The 19,806-nt window shown below is 38.9% G+C and overlaps 1 protein-coding gene across 1 annotated transcript; it reads right to left on the reverse strand.

Annotated features, from left to right (window-relative positions):
• Positions 1 to 19,146, reverse strand: LOC138944277 (discoidin domain-containing receptor 2-like). Its single transcript, XM_070315187.1, has 8 exons — positions 19,118 to 19,146; positions 18,463 to 18,568; positions 18,116 to 18,298; positions 16,349 to 16,458; positions 12,792 to 12,992; positions 11,204 to 11,296; positions 4,127 to 4,268; positions 1 to 4,000 (listed from the first exon to the last, which is right to left on the reverse strand). The coding sequence occupies exons 1-8, from the start codon at positions 19,144 to 19,146 to the stop codon at positions 3,653 to 3,655; spliced, it is 1,212 nt and encodes a 403-aa protein (XP_070171288.1). The 3' UTR covers positions 1 to 3,652.
• Positions 19,147 to 19,806: the final 660 nt, after the last annotated feature.

The raw sequence follows: 19,806 nt of genomic DNA on the forward strand, positions 1-19,806 counted from the left end.
ATATAAAGCACAATATCTTTTCGTCTTTTTTCTCTTTGCGCTAATAGAATTATATAATTATAATTATATTAAAATTATGTTCGACTGATGAAAATCAGGTTGCTTTATAAAGAGATCATGTTTATACTATGAAAATAATTATGAAATGCCAATTCTGTCGATTATAGTTTCAAGAAAGTGATTAGTGTTAAAAATATTTTCTAAAATTCCGAGGCGCAAGCGTGATTGTCGATCATACGCGTTTAAAAATATATATCGAAGGAATTAGCGGTGTCGTGATAAGGATTTAGAGATATCGCTGCAATTAAAATTGAGCTTAGTAACACGTAAGGCCTTTTAAGAGAAATAAAATTTTCTACCGATCTAGCATGTTCATATATATTTTACAATGCTCGAACAAAATATTCGATTATTATTCGTTTCTGATATTGTATGGTTACCTCGGTGATACCATTGATAGAGCTCGATTTGTTCACAAAGGATATAATTAATTATCATTGGAAAAAGGACACGCTGGGTAGAAATAAGTTATCTATATCATAATAGCAAATCTTTACATAGAGAAAGGATTAAGTATGTTTTGTTTGCATTTTATTTCATATTGCTCACTTCTCTTTCTAATTTTCGATTTGCAGTAAATTATGGAGCAACTGTATATATACGGTAGATTTATGGTGATACAAATATGAAACTGCTAAATGTTAACGTAAAAAGTCTTTATGTCTTTTCTATAATTATTTTGCATTTCAATCTTTTCTTAAAGAAAATTAAACAAATATCTGATCTTTTATCTGAATTATGATTTATAATAAAAATAAAATATATTCGAATAATCCTTTCGCTAGCAAGATTTTCGAATTGGTAGGTACAGAGAGATAGGTACGTAGGAATATACTAAATTATCACATGAGTAGACAAGTAAGTTACTCGTTAGCAGTAAGGGGCAACAATATAGCCAAAGGCAGCGTTATGCTTGTATTGGCGAATCTAAACGCAACTACAATTCATTCTTTCTATTATCATTCTAAAAGTAATGGCAGCCTGCTTCGGACTAAAATTGTATCGACAATAGGTATTATTGTTTCAACTCAGTCACAATCGCGCAGTACGAAAAATGGATTGGCCAAAATTTCGCGACGACACGAAATTATTGATATTTGTTGACCGGCGCTTTTATACAAAATTTAAATTACGCATTTAGAATGTTACACTTAATGCATAATCAATGGACTATTACTATTTACCTCTGACAGGATTAAAAATTGCCTATCTGTATTACCTCGTAATCCATATGAATTGAATTTGCATTGACCGTAATTTTTTTTCTTTTCTCATTTGCCTTAAGACATCTCGATCTCGGTGATATAGAAGCAATTCCAGTTACGTTTAAATTCAACGCGTATTTTAACTACATATGGCTATGCCTCCGTATCATCTACTCCTTATGTAGCAATACATTTTAATTTATATAAATAGTATTTTTTAATGATATAACGGTAACATCGCGCCTATTCGCTAAATGTCGCATATAAGTTATAATAGTATCCATCTGGTATATAAATACGCGTAACTTAAAAGACAATTAAGAGAAATTATCGGAGTTGAATATGTATGTACGATGGAGATAATGACATGGCGAGTTCATTGTTAATTTTAAAGTTTAAAACGCTGATTATGGGCTACTTTCTATATTCTCTTCGTGCTCTCATTTATTTTTTTTATTTTTAAGAAAAAACATTCCGATAGGTCGAACTCGTCAAAACTTATTACCTCACTACGAACATTTTGTCGGAAGCTAAACAATTCCCGTACGTTTTCACATTAATGTTAAATTGCAAGCGAGTGTATAACGCTCTCAGAGAAGGACAGTTCGATTTTTCTGTCCGTTTAATTACATCCATCATTCCCGAAAAATGCAATGATAACGTTCCTTACTACGGTACGCCTATCTGTACAATATCCTAATTTCATTGATCCCGCCTATCATATAAAGTTACAATTATGATGTGTCATAGTCACATGATACGTAGTCTATAACCGTCTTTTAATGCAGAATAGGTAAAATTACTCTTCGTCTACTTGCGTTTATAACTTACGATAATTCGTCTAGTGTTCTAATATTAACGAATCCCACTCACGTACAAGTAATTAATTGCGATTGCAATTAATGATATCGTTCGAATAAACATGTATTATCGAGAAATCTTTACAGTCATGTCTGGCTGTCTTTGAAGTTATTTAAGTATTCTCACATATGCTACATTTCACACGGATCTGTTCACAAACAAAAAATAACATTAGAAAAAGACGATTAATTTCTTCACCATCGAAGAGAGCGACAGAGAGAAAGAGAGACAGAGAGAGAGATAACGTTATTAATGCTACACGATAATCACTCGTCGTTTCGCGATATGTTTCGTGACGATAAAGAATTTCGCGATGTAAATCACATGTAGATTCATCTCACAAATAGGTTCAAAATATCTGGGCGATATATATATATAATATACGTTTTCAAGGAGAGTAAAAGAGAGGGAGAGAGAGAGAAAATAGGCACCCACACGTTCATAAAACACACTCATTGTCAGTTATAATGCTTTACGATTAACTTGAATAGTTATTCTAGCGTCTAATATCGTAGCTGCTATATTGCCGTACGTCGATGTGATTCACATTTTTGCATTAAACCCTTAATCGAAATGATATAATCTCGAAGAAATCCTAATATTATTCTTCTTAAGTAACGATCCCCTTCCTATTCGTGTAATTGTCGCGCCTAGTGTAGGTACCCATCCGTGCAGGAATGTTCACAGCTGTATTACAGTTACATGGTATTGCTCCTAAGTTCTCGACGATTGCGAGATGATTTTCTTCAAGGATCTCGCAAACATCCGTCTCTCTCGATAGCTATCGGAGATTCTCCACAGAGCGGCTATCTACGACGGGCAAGTTTTTATTCTGCTCTCGTCCGATTGTCATATTCACAGATTCGTATCCGTCTTTGCCTTTCTTTACATTCGAGAAAGAATTCTACGCTTATTTCGCTATATAGATCGTTGCACAATCCTGTCGCGAGTACTCGCATCAAGATCCGATGTTTGATCTATTCTCGCGACGTCGTGCTCTAGATCGATAAGATATGCACTTTCGTTAATAATAATTTTTCCACGGAGTATCAGTCTCTTATTTGCGGAGGCACGCGATAGCTCGAATGATTCGTTTATGATGAGTTCTGGTATAATGAATCATCGACTCTCACGTTTACTCCTCTTCTATCTATTCTAACTGTATTTTCTGTCCGTTATTACACGTGTTATTACTCCGCGAAAAAAAAAGATGTAAATCGAAATAAAATTAAAGGACGATCGATTTCTGTCATAAAACTTCAAATCCCAGTCGTTGACAGGAAATAAAATTCCATCGTTGTACTTATCTTTTCGATGTCGTGATATATATTTGTCTTCTTTTCACGCTATCATCTTTCTTTTTTTTTTTTCGCTAGTCGCTCTCACTCACTCGTCGTTCGCTCCTTGCAATTCTTCGAATGAGGACATTGCCTGCACGCTCGTCGACCCGTTTCAGAACCGAACTTGTTCCGATTCGGGGGATGATTATTAAAAACGTCGCGCTTGCTCAAGTTCGGGGCTCAATATCAGGATGTTGGAGCGTATCCAAGATTTTTACGCTGCAGAAAGAGCGATATTTCACGGAAAGTCGGTCTCTCGTTCTCCTCTCGTCGCCAGCATTCGAGCATCAGATCGTAGATGTCCTTGGAGGAGGCGGTGGGTCGCGGTAGATAATCAAAGATATTTTCAGAATCCTCCTTGCAGCCATCCTCGGGATTAACGTTGTTGCAATCGGCGGCGTGATGCAGTTGCCGCAGGCTTTGCACCACTTCTTCGTCGGACAGGTGCTCGTAAGGGATGCGTCTGCCGAGGTTCAAAATCTCCCAGAGAGTAACTGCGAAAGCCCACACATCGCTCTTGGTCGTGTATTTTCCCTGAAAATTAGATGCAATCCACGTTACTATTTGACGCGTTACGATTTACAGTTGTTTCACTTGAATAAATTGTCATATCTCGATATCCGTTGACACACCTTGGAGATAAAAAATCGTGTAACTTACCAGAAATATTGACTCCCAGGCCATCCATCGTACCGGCAACGGCATAGTTCCATCGACTTTGTAGTAATCGCAAGCGTACAGTTCATTGTCCGTGCCGAAGTCCGAGATTTTAATATGATAAGCCTTACCAACCAAACAATTTCTGCAAGCAAAATTATAATTTATAGAGAATACGAGATGATTTTATGTTTATTTTATCAAGTTGACAAGAATCTACGTTTTTTTACATTTTTATTTTTATTTTATTCGATCATTTATGCCAGATACTCGTAATTGTTTGCACGAATGATATAATGATTTGACTTTAAAATACTTTTCGATCTTTTAAGATATTCCTGGATGCTGAATGGCATATTATAAATAACAGTCACTCGAGTTTGCGAGTTTCCCTTCAATGTTATCGATTAGATTAAATACTTTTCGACTCACGTTTCGTGAAACGAAAGAGGTGCAACCGGATTGATCTCTCGTTGGTACATATGTGGAGCGCATAGCGTGCCCGCGTATGCAATCTGCATACTCATTCTGTACATCGTAGTCAACCGGAAACGAGAATGATTGTCTACATACAGCATTTGTTAGCGAACTCTATAGTATACTGTAGTGAGCTTTCCCTATATTATTCTATAGGAAATCGAAGCCAAGAGTAGAAAGAGGCAGATATATTTTTAATTGAAAATCTCTTTTTACATTTACTACTTGAGTTAAAAACTCTCATCAGATATTTAGCAATAAAAGCGATACAGCGATACGTAGCTTTCAGGAAATGCTCTGGTTTCATTTATCAATCCAAACAATAAAATTGGAAATGATTGTGAATTATTTATTTTTCTTTCAATGCGTAAAATACATACGAAGTCAATGTGTTTCATTATGATACTATAATGATTTCAACCAATTAGCGAATTTCTGACAAAGATAGCGATCCACCCGGCATATATGCATCCTTTTCATTCCCCCACCCTTGAAGGCTCACTCCAGTATGTTATAATCAGCTCAATGGCATTTACTCACGAATGTGGTCGAGCTACGTTTCCTGTTTAAGCACAGAGATATTTAATCGGATTGTCGCGCAACGATTATCGTAAATCGTTCTCTATAAGAGAAGATGTGTAACGATAAAAAATATTTATTCAACAACATCCGCGCTGAGATAGCGGTATATTTTAATCTTGTTGTTAATATTATAATACATGGATATATAGAGTTACTTAATCTTATCGTGTTTGATATTTCATCCACTCATCCTTTGAGCGGGTTTCACGAGAGGTACGTTCGAGGATCCCCTGAGGAGAACTTAGAGACGGAAAGCATTCATGCAACTCGGCTCAAAGCCCCAGACATTGACCGGCTCGCTTTAAAGACGAACTAATCTTCGCTACCTGAGAAACGGCCAGCCAAACGTTATCCATGGAGCATTGGTATAGAATAGATAGAATCAATTAATTTCGCCGATAGAACAAAGCTCCAATTTGGCGGCAGAACCTGGTTAATTAGGGGCGCTTTATCGATCATTGCTATTGGCTACTTCGCCATCGGGTTATTGCGTCGATGGAGTTGACCCCGGTCCTCCCTGTTGCAGAGTACGACAGTAATGCAATAAGCCGCGTTCACGCCTCGCATTGAAGCTGTTGCAGTATAAATCAGATGTGATGATCTCCGCTCTATAATCTAGTGGTTAGAACTTTGATCGCTTGCATTAATTTCATAAATAATAATTTTGAAAGAGAGAGCACGTAAGCAAAAAAAAAAAAAAATAAATAAATAAATAAATAATTCATAAAACATAAACGTAAACAACCGATCGAAAGTCTACGCATTAATTTCGTAATATATTCCTGTGTTATTATTAGTCTTTTTAATAATTTATTGTTTAATAGTAATTAATGATATATTAAATATTATATTACTCAATATTTAGATATTTTGTATATTAAATTTCAATTATAATTATTTCAAATCGTCAATGTGTATTTCTAAAGATATTATTTTAATAGATATAATACATTAAGAGAAGGAATATTCCATAGAATCTTACCTCTTAATTTTTACTATTTCAATATTAATCGCAATTATAAGATTATTATAATAGTAATTACCACTGTTAGAATGTTTTAGTTTATTATTTTAATTTCACAATTTATCTATTATCTTATTTATCTCTCATTTTACACTTTAATAGAAAGGAATTTAAATTTAGAATTATTGAGAAACGAGGATAATTGATGATAGTATATTAGGCTCACTTACAAAAATGTGAACAAGAAGGATCATAAAAGATCGAGTCAAAATTAGGCTAAGAATATGACGCGAAAGGCCTTTTTGCCTCCTATAATCGAAATCAGCACAAAGGCAGGCTTTCTTGTGAAAGAGCGGAATGTCTACATCTTTGACGATTTCTTCGCTGGATAAGGAGAGACTCGTCTGTCATTGTGCAAGTTGCACAAGTTGAAGTTAAATTTGGAATCACTTGGCCATTTGACGCAAGAGCCGCCGCTATTGTTGATAGGAACGAGAACGTTAAGTGTACTTGGCCGATTGACGTGGCTGTATAATGAAGTCGAGGTTCAGACGAAGTATCGACGTTCAAGTTGAACGTTCGGCCAATTTGGATTGAAAGTTGAATATTGGATATGCTCGTTGCAAAAGAAACAAATGGCTCTGATCAAAGTGGGGAAAAAGGGCGAGAGTATACGGCGGGGAAACGTGAGCGTACGGGAAAAGTCGTTCTTTGAATTTTTAACCAGTTATTCGAACGCGTAAGCTCTCGTCAGCGGAGAATAAAACTCTCGCGCAAGGTTTCCAGTATCTTCGAGGACGGATAAGGAGAATCGTAGCATCCCCTCGAAATTGCACTCTAGATTTAATGTTGAAGTCAGCGAAACCGAATGATTGTTACGGATAAAACGACAAATATCGAAAGTCTACAAATGTTCAAGTCGATATTTGATACTTATACTTATCGCAAAAAGGCATGTTGTAAAAATAAAGAATGAAAATATTTTGAGATTTTTTTAGCAAGATTTTGAAGAAAATTCTTCGTTTGCAGAAGAGCGTAATGTTTGTGTAAAAAATTTTACATTTCTGTATTAATGAACTGTAAGAAAATTCTATGTTGAAATACATGTTAGAGAGATCTTTGCCAAGTAAATGTTATTGGGATTAGAATTGTAAATGCGAAAACAAAACCGCGTAATATTCCAAATGTAAGAATCAATAGTAGAAGAGAGATACCAGGGGTCCGATATTAAGTACTATCTACACTTTAAAGAAAACTCGCCCGGCATACATTTGCGATTCAAAATAGGATGAAGGAAATCTCTTTTACCGGAATGCGAAATAGCTACATATAGAATGCAGGCTTTTTCCGTTCTTTTTTTCTCTTTTATTTAAATGTACGTCTATTCGTAGTATCTGCCCCGATATAATCAATCTTCGCCATTAATAAAATAACATTATCAGCGTTTACTCGTGATATCGTCCTACAGTGAATGGTGAGATTTTTCTTTCGTTCGCGTGTAATATCACCTATCTTTATATCTCTTCCGGTTGAACAAACGCTCTTGTACGCGAATTCACTATCCTTTCCATCTTTTAAAGCATTACACACAGCTATCAATTTTCTCATTCGTTTGTATTCCTTTTTCATCCGAGCCAATTGAATTGCATTACCGTTTGATCAGCAATTGATTCCTTCTTTCCTTTACACTTGGCACGATTCCGACACAATGACTTTATAGCTATACGCCGCGGATTGGCGAATGAAATAAGAAGCCGCGATGGATTGGCAGTTTGTCTCGGACGAGAGGTACATTCTCGTTCTCCGATTCTGTTTAAGCTCCACAATTTAAAATTCTCCGCCGGGGGGTTCGATTTAAATGAATAAAAATGTTTCGGTTGGCTCTCTTTCACATTTATGGCGACAAAAAAATCGCGCGCAGAGATCGTCCGATAGAAAGGGCAGAAATGCATTTCGAAAGCATCGCGTACGCGCCATTGATATCCGCAATGTCCATTTCTCTTTTGACGCCGCCAGTCACGAAGAATTTATGCCCCATGGTGGAATTCCCATACGGTCGCTATTTCACTGAATATCGTCGGTTCGTCACGCTGACGTGTGCCATCAAAGTGGAAGTTCAGCGGTGCCATTAAATTCTGATTAAATTTTGATTAAATCCTGGAGCCTGTACCAAAAGGTATCGATCTATTTGCAATGCGATCGGATCGTATCGCGCTTTTTTTCTCACAAAAGCACAGACAGAGATAACGCGTTCGCGGTTTCGATGCGAGTGCCACTAAAATTTTATAAAGCTTCATGTGTAGCTTGTTAAAAAATTAACTAAGGGATTGTATAGCCGCCGCAATCGCACAAGCGTGGACATTCTATTCTCTCGCGAATGCTGTTGAAAATATTTTGAAATTTGTAGCGCCATTAGCATTTTGTCATGAAAATGCCAGTAACATAAATTAAGTATCTTGTTTCGAGTATTACAGTGAACACGTAATTTGTCAATTATCGTGAAAGTTATCGTGAAAATTTATAAATTTAAAATAATGATCACGTCGAGTTTTATCTATATTATATAATTTATATCTTCTTTATCTTCTAAATTAGTGCTTTATTGATTGAATTGTATGTCAAGTACATGGGAGAGAGAGAGAGAGAGAAAGAGAGATAGAGATGACATAAAAGTAGTTTCGCCGATACTTCTGAAGCTATTTCTGCAATCGACGATTCAAACCCTGTTCTTAAGAGTGCTGACAGAGTTGATATCATCATTCGTGCAAGAAATGTCTTTCGCTTTACTATTAATGTTTGCGAGCGAGAGTTTGAGAGACACTGTCCAGCCGGAAACTAGGTCCCGCGTGTTATGAGAACTCGGACTCGGTTGGCGTGGGTGTGCGAAAGGTATACATATATGCATATGTGCATCTAAACGTCCTATCGATTCGGCGAGATGGCCATTGCATTTCAATAACAGCCACGTAGATGGACTTCATTCTATATACGGGTTGCACTTCGTATTCGTCGACTGGCGGTCATCGCGGTATCGCTCGCTGGTATACATTATATGGTTTGAGGATCATTACGAATATTTCGCGGCGCGAGTAATATTAAAAATTTGCAGCTTAAATGCGGAATTTATCCGAGAAAAATTACGGAATTTAAAAGAAAATATACACAAAGAAATAATATGGTTATATGGTAGAAATGTTATGACGGAATAATTAATGAATAAGCGACGCAATATCAAATGTAGATTTTCAAATTACGATATTTTATAGTTGGCATATTTTTGTATAGTTTGTATATTTTTATAAATTTTATAAATGTTTGCATATTACCTTTTAATCAACGGAAAATGGTTCACAAGGTTCTTAATTTTTTAACGGCCACGCTTTTAGCGAAAAACGTAGCTTGATCTAAAGATATTAGAAATGTATGAGCTTGGACGAAAAAAAGCGGCGGCCTTTTCTCAATAATCTCGAGTTACACGTAATATCGAGATATCAGAGGTATGAAAGGGAAAAGTTTCTAGTGCGAGAAAGGAAAATATCGATCGTGAATATAACAAGTATTAGACCATTATGTCGGATTGTGAGGAAGGTGCCTATTGTGCGTTCAAAGTCGCGCGTTCCTGCCAGGAAAAACTCGACGGAATTACTTTGCGCGAGTGGTCTGCGAGGGACACAATGCCAAAAGCTGATCCAGATAGTTACGACGATTGAATGCGCGACTGGGTAAAAAAAAAAAAAAAGGGGGGTGAAACGCTGACATTTTCCGTCGCCGATATACTGAAGTCGTACCAGTATTCACTTACGGAAATAACTAGCCGCTTGTGTGCTCTTCTCGCTGCATTCCTCGCGACGATTCACTAACAAATCGTTGATTTCCCATGCGGTTCTCGGCTCGGTTTGTTTAGGAAATGGGCTTATGGAAATGCACTGCACGGGGAGTGGTATAATTCAATTTCATCCTGAGAGTGTAACGGGGAGAATCGATATCGGTGCCCTGTCCTCCCGTTTTAACGAGTGCATCGCCGTAGTAAAATCCTCCCTCTTCGTACATACACGTCCCCCGAGTACGATCACATACGCGACGAGAGAACATCTCTGCCAGTTATTAGACTGTGCCAATTAAAGCAGATGGCATAGTCTCGAATCAGATTGAAAGGCGCATCCATCGAAAGATGATTTTCGACGATTTAAAGCCCCCCCCGATAGAGCGAACGGCGTCTTGTTAATCGATGAAGCGAGAAACGAGGCGGGAAAAAATACATCCAACGGGTGAGTGAGTTTACGTAGGCGAATAAATCAAGAGCCATAGCGAATCCATTTATCCTTTCCGCAATAACGTAAAAAACATGCCGCGACGTTTAGGCTGCGTCGGTACCTCTTTCGTGAGTGGTCTCGCGACCGACTTTTTTGAAATTACTTTTCAATAAATTGCACGGCGCGAAATTGCGTTTTTCAACTTGTTCCGCGGCAGGGGATCATCCCCGTGAATTACAACTCCCTTCGCGCGCGCGCGCGCGCGTATTGCTGCCACCGCGAAAGCTTTGTAATTTTCTTCGCGTCGACAGAGAAGAGTCCCTTGTTTGTAGTCTTATCTGCTTGACATGTACCGTACATCAAAGCGAGAAGGACTTTTTATACACTTCTCTATCCAAATCTTTGATGCATTCTTTAGTCTCATCTAATCAAAATTATTCACAAATTTATATAACAGAGAGGAATCTTTAAATATATACTATTTGTTGAATATATGAGATAAAAAAATATATGTAATGTATAAATTCATCTTGATTTTTAAGATACATACGTGTATATTACAGAATTATAATAAGATGCATCCATCTAAAAGTATTCGCTTATCTATAAGTTTGAATTGTTTAATGTATAGATCACGTACTTCTATGTAAACTTGAAATGAGAGAGTTATAGAATGTTTAGATACAGAGTGAATACCGGTCGAGGATGATAAAGAAGCGTTCGTAGAGTGTAAGTTTATTCTCGGGAGATGAAAGCGAATCCGCGCAAGAGAGATTCGTTTCGACAAAGTCCCATTGTACTCACCTAGTAGCCAGATCCCGATGAACGAAGTTCAGGTTCTCCAGATACCGCATGCCCGACGCGATCTGCGCCGCCATGTAGATGAGACAGTTGAAACTGAAACGACGACGAAGTGGCGTGAGCTTCCTACGACGAAGTTAAGGTATTCGCACTTGTGAATCCTCTCTCGACCGCCACCGCCGCCTCGGAGAGATTCCTCCGAGGTGTAGGTCGACGAGAATCCGGGGACTGTGCGTCGCTCACGATTAATAAACGCGTCAAACTTGCGCCGGGGAAACTTATCGCGTGTTAACTGTAGCGAGGGCGGTTCGTCGGAAATGAAACCGAGCCCCGGTTCGTTAGAGACGATTGCGGCACTTCGAGAGACGTAATCTCGAATACTTTAAACCTGGTTACAATAATGAATTGCCGGCAATGTGTTATCTACATAATAGGCTATTGATTAATATCAGGTAGCGAACAGTTAGACTTCTTTTTCAAACTGGTAAAATTATATGATGCAATTAGCTCTTTTCGTATTAAAGTAATCGCGATTGCCACGATAATGCTATTCGATGGTTTTAAAACGATTTTGACACTTCAAAAAATTATTTTTGAATTGCAATGTTAATCAAAATATTTAACAACAAACTTTTATACTTTACATTTTTTTATAAATATCGTGAATGCCAATATCAAGATTATTGAAAGCATCCGACGAATGACATTAATATTCCTTTATCTTTAACGAGACTTCAGTGAAATATACATAGAGTCTTAATATGCGAAATTACAAAGTTTTGATGCCGTTACTAAATATGTTAGGGAAGCACAAGGCTTATCTACAATGCAAAACTTAATGCCATTTACTGGTTTTTTTATCATGTTATGAAAAAATCCGGCGGGTAAATTGGAATTTATAATATCTATCAACTCAAATTATATATATACGTAAACGCAAAGCTCTTTCGAGTGCTTTGACGTGAGATTGCGAACAGATCAATATCGTTCGAAAATCTTTATTTATCTTTATTTTGCATTAACCAAGTATATTTTCTTCCTCGATAAAGCGATATTGCTTTCAAACAGTTTACTAACACGGTTATATGCGCTCGGTGATCTCCCGCCAATTTTATTCGCGAAAGTTGCTCCAATTTGATATTTTTTTTTTAAATATTGTATTGTTTTTATTGGAACGTTCAATTTTCTATGGCAGTTACATGAAACATTCTGCACGCGTGCCATTTTTTTCGAAAAATGGCAATGGATATTTTAATAAACTCTATTCTTTCGTTATATCAATGAAATAACAAGTCAACAAAAAGATAATTGAAACGATATATATGTGTGTGTGTGTTTATGTATGTGTGTATGTATGTATTGTATTCTAGCAGAAATATAAAAAAAGAAAATTTAATAATTTTCAAATTTGTTCACCACTAATTAGCTTCAAATTAAAAAAATTACCGTTTAACGAAGTAATTTTTAATTGTCGATTAATAATTGCAGAAATCGGCGTTGTAACTGAAAGGAGAGATTGTTCTAGACCTTCCTCGCCTAAAACTAGAATTCGAATGACGATTAATGTCACATTACGTCACTAGAGAGTTACCTAAGTGTCTTGACGCCAATCGGCATGGAATGTGCGTCTTCGGCGGTGATGTGTGTCTTGAGAAACTGACAGAGATCCCCGTGTTCCAGATATTCCATCACCACGCAGTAGGGCTCCTCGCGGTAACAGGCGCCCAGAACCCGAGCGATATTGCGATCTTCCAGAGCAGCTAGGATCCTCACATCTCTTTGAAAGTCCAACCTATTCGAGATGAAGCCAGTTTCCGTAAGTCATTATCACAATGAATTACCATTAATCATTAATTAAGATTCTCTTTTTCTCTGCGAAGATTTTACGAAATGAAAAAAGTTTCATTATGTGTTTCATTTACATTTTCTATTATCTTGTTTATCATTGTGACAATTACATTGCGCATTACTTTAACAATTATTATATATTTATATAATATTTCAAATGCATCAAATCTTAACTGATTCTTGAAAATATGCAAGTGCGGGAAAAGCGCTTTATATGTACAATGTTAGGGCAGCGGAAGGTAAATGGTCTCCAGCGATCGTCTCATCGTAATGATTCTCGTATCGCGTGACGCGCTTTCCGTATTGCGGGTTCAGACGTTCGTACAGCGTTAACGACCATAGTTACCGTCCAGTTCGTTGAATCGCGACGTTATTTCCGGATAAGAGAAGCGTTCTCCAGAGCGCGAGCACATACGCGCGTCGGCCGATGTTACGTTATACCACGCAGCATCGTTACTCCGGGCTTACTTACGATCGACTTGGTAATGGCACTCTCGCGTGATAGCTTAATGCGGCCGTTAAGAAAACTGCGGCGCCCCGTGCGTATCGATTTGCCATAAACTTCGAATCCCTGGCTAGCTGGTACGCGCGATTGTCGCGCGGCATCTCGCGCCGAGCCCCCAGCGTGGGTGGGAGATCCCCCACTGTCAAAGGTTGACCACTGTATGCAAATTAGCCCGTTTAACGTTGCCGCGGACCTTGAGCCGAGTTAATGACGTCGCATTAGGCGAAAATTCGCGGTACAATTTCCTCTCCCTTGCGTCGACATGTTTCCGATACTGCAACGGCTGCGTTTACGATACCGCGAATGCATATTCGGCGTGTGTTTCAGTCAATTAATTTTGACTTCGAATATCCCTCAATTTTTTCGACAACGATTTTTACACGGGACAAAGAATGCTGTTGCTTCAATTAAAGTCTACGTCACGGGCTGCCACAAACATACATAGTTCATTCAATGATATTTTTATTGGACCAAATATCTGGATAGTTGTTTTAATAATCCACATATTTGGTCCAATAAAAATATCATCGAATGAACTATGTATGTTTGTGGCAGCCCGTGACGTAGACTTTAATTGAAGCAACAGCATTTTTTTTTCCGTATGGCAATGCAACACGATACAATAAATACGAATAATAATTATAACGGTAAAAAATTGTACGGGTGTTTTTCCGAGTGTTATACCAATGCTGCCGATATTTCTCGAAGATGACGAAATTTTATCGCCGCAATTTGGACTCCGTAGGAGTGGTCTGCCCGTTGTCTCGAACGGATATGAACCGGTGCAGCGTTGAGCCGACCCGTTATTTTTAATAGAGTGTCAGCGCAGGTCGCGCGCTGCGACACGCGATACCGGGCTTGACGCATAAAACATTTCTTATCTGTAGTCAGCACGGTCTCTTCGGATGCGGCCGAATGAGCAGTCGCACGAGCAGTCGTTACTCTTCTTATTTATAATCGCACAAAGATCTTCCATGACCGCAGTCTGCTCGGACGATGCAAACCACCGTGCAAATAGACAAGATGTGACACACGATAAAAAATTGATCTTAAATATGCTGGCGCGTAATAAAAAAAGAGAGACGTCAAATTAATTATATTTATATAATAAAATAATAAAATTAAAGTAACAAAAATATGGAATTGGCGCATCCTTTGTCTTTTGCGCAAAAATATAAACTTGGGATTTGCACAGCTGTTCTCGTTTCGACGCGGAGAGTGAGCATGCGGAGTCACGAGACACTATAAGTCATCGGCGCGATAGGAAACTTGTTGCGTGAGCGAACGTCGGGAATCCGCGATACAAGGATCGTTCGCGCGAGATAAAATATGACGGGCCTCGGAGAGACTGCTTTCCGTCACGCCGATATACAAAAGATTACAAAGGAGACTCTAGGGATCGTTTCTACTTGCGCGGATTACTAAAAATCTCGCGATCTCTCTTCTCTTAATAAAAAATATCAAAGCCCTTGCACGAGTTTCGTTAAGTTCTTGTAAAGGTTGATTAAGCGGATTGATTACATAAAGACTGATCCTTTCGAAGATAATAGAATAGCTATGAAAGATATCTACAGACATAATGATAAATAATAGATGGATGAAGAAATTAATTACTTCTCGTAAAATGCAATATGCAATTATTTTTTGTACACAATGCCCTGCATTATTAAGGACATTTACGAAATATAGTTATAGCGCGATTTCTGGCAGCAAATAAATATGTGCGCGCAAAATCAGCCAAATTGTTCGCTATTCTCCATCGCGTCGCAGACGTCCGACAGATTGCTCCACAGAGTTGAAGAAGTTTCTCTTTGGCCGATCTCTCGCGATCGAACGACACGGCATCCAATGGGAGAGGGTCGTCGATTTTCGTCGTCGTTCGTCGAAAGGAAGCTTTGTCATCTCTACGAGGTTTGCCCATATGTCGGTCCGGAGTGCACGCCAAAGTCCACGATACCCTATCTCTCCCGGTCATTGTATGCAAATCCGTTCCATTCGTGGAATCGAACTGGCCTTTTTCTGATGTCTGACGCGATAATCGCGAGAACGATCGTCCGAGAACGACGGTATCCGGACGTTTAGCCGCCGCGGGGTTTCTTCGGCGAATGCGACGCGGTATGTCGCGAGCATTTGCTCAAAAAAAAAAAATCTAGTATGACTGCTCGTCTTTCAGTTTCAAATTTGATATACATACCCCCCCACGAGGATAGCCTCTTCCGAATCAGTCCACTGCTGGTCCTTTCCCTTTCGATCGCTACAATTTTGCGCGCGCATATTCCGTTACATTTATACGATACATGCGCGAATCCCGTTGTTACGAAAGAATTTTCTGTTAGTATTGCTTTCAATCAATGCATACGCAATAAGATATGTAATATCAAGTTGATGTTGTAAACGCGTTCGGAATATATTCGAGGAACGGTTAATGCATAAGAAATCTGTTAGATACGAACAACATCTTGATCTAGCGCTTTGCGATCAATTTGTGTCTCGCGATGCGCTCTGGAAATCGCACTTTATTTTTCTTTATCAGTTTAGATCAGGCTATAGATTCTGTCCGCTTACGAAGGCAAGATAACTCACGATCTATCGGTCAACAGATAACAACGGATGCTGCATAAAATCGCAACCGGCTAGCGCGCGTAAAAACCGCGTCTCTCTACGTGGCTCTAAAAGGTTTATCGTCCTATATGCGGGGGAAACGGGTTAGAGAGGAAAGCATGTACGCTCAATCGAGCGTCGCTATAACGAAACGGAATGTAAATCGCGGCTTCCATACAGACGTGTATACTTACTTTTCCTTCTCGCTTGCTTCCGGCAGTAAAAACTTGACGGCGACGAGTCGCTTGCCGAGGGTAGTCGTCGTTCCGTATTCCGGAATCCCTTCAGCTTCCGCCACGTATACCTTTATGTGCATAATTTGTTTGAATTGCGTTATGTATATGCATAAAAATGACCGGGATAAATTCAGGAAAAGCCGAAATTCTCTGTAATTTGCCGTGATTTTGACGAACCTCGTCGTACGTGACTTTGCATAAGCCGGTTTTTTACTAACTTCATTCATTGTTAATATTATATATTATCCGATTATACAAGTGATATATATATATATATATATATATATATATATATATATATATATATAATAATAATAATTCTGCACGAGAGTGCAGGATACATGTACGTTTGCATCTAGCTTTTCAATTACACAGAACAGACGGGGAGAATTTTTTTCAACATTAAAGATAATTACATACAACTTCGAGAAAATTGCATATAGATGAATATTTAACAAGAGATATTTAGTATTCTCTTTTGTAGTTTCTAAATTCTTAGACGCGTTATTTTTAAAGAGATTGTAGGATCTTTTTTACGATACAAGAAAATTTAAATGAATATAAGCTAAGAAAAATTAATACTTTATTCTCACATTATTATTTTAACAAAACAATCCGCGTTTTAAACAGTTTCTTTTTTACCTCGGGAGGAATAGAGAAGTGTATTCCTTCCATTGAATAATCATGCGCAAAGATACGTTTCGTTAAAAAATTCCATTAAAAAATTCCGTCGATAGGTCTTGCAGCGACAACTAATATAAGAATAATTGGTCATGCACATCGGTATGCACATTGCGCGATGCACCACGACTACTGTATCCTTCCGCGATATTACGATAGTAAGAGATTCGACGATTTCCCATCGGACGAAGACGATTGATTTCGCATGTCGACCGAGTCGAGATCGACGTGTCCGATCTCGCGACAAGTCCGCACAATCGCCCCGTGCATGCGGATGCATTCTGTCGCGCAGATTTCTGACGCGGCAACTGGCGAACTGCGCGAAACGAAGCGAGCGTTTCCATGATCCTCCTCGTCATTAACGATGCGTCGTCCGGTGCCGGGAGGAGGAGAGGGACGCGGGAAACAAAGGGGAATTATTAGCCACTATAACGCATCCTAAACTGATTATCCTCGACGACCCCTGACGCGACGAGGCGTCATTGTGTCGGGGAAGAATAACGCGTCCCAGGCACTTCGTTAATCGACGTATTGTTGCGCATCCGGCGTACGTTGAATCGCCCGGACGTCCAACAAACGGATTGATTTCGCGATCGTCGTCCCGACGGAGGAGGCAGCGACACGTTGCATCGTAAATTTACGCGAGATAGTTCGACTCGCGTAAGCGCAATCGTAACGCTGATAAATCGTTTTAACAATATAATAAATATTTTTGTTAAAATAATTTTATATACGGCTTAAAACGAGAGATGGATAAAATGCCGTTTAAAAGCTTGATAAATCGTATCTTATGTCTTTGTCTAAATAATTCTTAAAATAAACTAGAGAACAGTATTAATGCGGGTGATATGAAGGCAGCAATTAATCGTTACATATTTTTGAAATTTTTGAGGCTCAAGTATTATTAGCAATTAATTGCAATTGATCGTTCGAGGCTCGCCGATACCAAACGATGCATGATTTTATTCGGAAACTCGTGACCAATTGGAAATATATACTATATACAATATATATTATTTACGGGTGTAATAACAATGTCATTACCGTTCCGAAGGCCCCTTCGGCAAGCTTGGAGAGCATGCGAAGGCGATGCCGTGGGAAGAGCGGTACGCTGGTCTGCTCCAGACGTCTCTTCAGGGCCGAGAGTACCTCCTGTTGAGTCGGCGACTGCAACACGAAAGCGCAAGCAAATGCATTGTGCGATGTATCCGAATGATAATCAACGATCTATGATCACGCTAGTCGCGCTGGGGCGCATCGTGGGTATCGCAAGATCTACAGCCATCATTCGACGAACGACTTTACCCCCTTTCGACCCTCGCCTTTGGGTTTCGCGGATTATCGAGTGTATGAGAGAGAAAGAGAGCACACGGAACTGTAGTACGACTTACAAGTGTTCCATTGATCGTGAACTTATTGTCGATCGGTAAAAGCCGACAGTCTCGTAGAATGTTAGACGCGATATCTCGGGTTTCTTTCGTCGAGTACAAACTTTTCCTAAAGATTAATGAGACGTAGAGAGAGATATTAAATAATCTACATTACTTGCGAATTTTTCGAATGAGTGCAGAGTGCACAAAATGCAGCGCGATTTACATTGTTGATAATGTCTATATTGATGGCACAGTTAAAAGGATATACCTAAGTGATCGCAAAGGTCCCTTTTCAAAACTTGATGCTACCATAAATGAGAATGACATGAAAAGAAATAATGTCGAATGTACCGTGTATTTGCCGTGTGATCGTTGTTTTACGGATAACAGTGAATCCGCCGAGAAGGATGATTGGCGTTGCTACGATGCGTCAAGGCCAGACGCGACACGCGGGGGTGAAATGTTTTGACTGTTTCGAGTGGCCCTGTCGGATGTCAATCATGCGCAGACGTCTCGACGTAGACACGGGCACTTTCGAATCCGGAGCGTCCCGTTCCAAGCATTGTGCTCGGATCAATCTCGATTCATGCCGCGGAAACCGTACGCAAACCGCGGTACCAGATGTGTCTATCCGTGGGACACACGTGTATCCCGACGCATAGAAAGGACTCACTCGACGGTGAAGAAGCTGTTTGCATTCATGACTTTGAGGGAATCGATCGTGGAACAGGAACGGCAAATGCTTAAATCAAGTACTCTTCCTTATATTTCTTCAATAAATGTGTAGAATTTCCATCCTAGAGACTATTACGGTAAAAAATATTACTCAGTAAAAAAATGTATACATTTTGAATGTGTCTAAATCATCTGCCATGTGACTATAACGAGCCCCCCGGACTCCTTGAATTCGTGAAAAAATGTGAGATAATAAAAAGCGTCACAAACTTTTAGAGCTCGCTTATTTTTTTTCTCGCGAGATATATTTTATTTGATGTGACTTTAATTGAGGTTCTCTGTAAAATTGAACGTGTCAATAGGCAAACAACTATTCGTATAAAATTCGTTTGTTTATAACGCATATCTCCGACGCGATGTCATTATGTTTGTAAAATCTACTGAGGATGAGCTTCACGTCGTGGTTCTTAAAACAAAAATTATCAAATGCGTCATGAAATTTTGTATGGACGAGCCATGTGTTCTCTGCAGATACGTGATACTCGACATCGGGATGGGTGGCCGTGAAATCAATTGCTATATTTTAATATTTTTCTGATGCTGGCCGAATGCGTCCCCCTGCTGGAGGGGGGGCGATCGAAAACGCGATTACGCGCTTTCTCTCCGCAATTAACGGAGCGAACTGGC

This window comes from Polyergus mexicanus, unplaced genomic scaffold (assembly GCF_030449975.1).
Source record: "Polyergus mexicanus isolate NDT 795.1 unplaced genomic scaffold, iyPolMexi1.0 SCAF_140, whole genome shotgun sequence".
Taxonomy (NCBI): domain Eukaryota; kingdom Metazoa; phylum Arthropoda; class Insecta; order Hymenoptera; family Formicidae; genus Polyergus; species Polyergus mexicanus.

What these genes read in the sequence shown, in the direction of transcription:
- LOC138944277 (XM_070315187.1), bottom strand. Translation starts at nt 19,146, where the DNA reads ATGAATGCAAACAGCTTCTTCACCGTCGA. An exon ending in AACAGCTTCTTCACCGTCGA is followed by an intron (nt 18,569 to 19,117) that starts GTGAGTCCTTTC and finishes ATTAATCTTTAG; the next exon opens with GAAAAGTTTGTACTCGACGA. An exon ending in CCGAAGGGGCCTTCGGAACG is followed by an intron (nt 16,459 to 18,115) that starts GTAATGACATTG and finishes ATGCACATAAAG; the next exon opens with GTATACGTGGCGGAAGCTGA.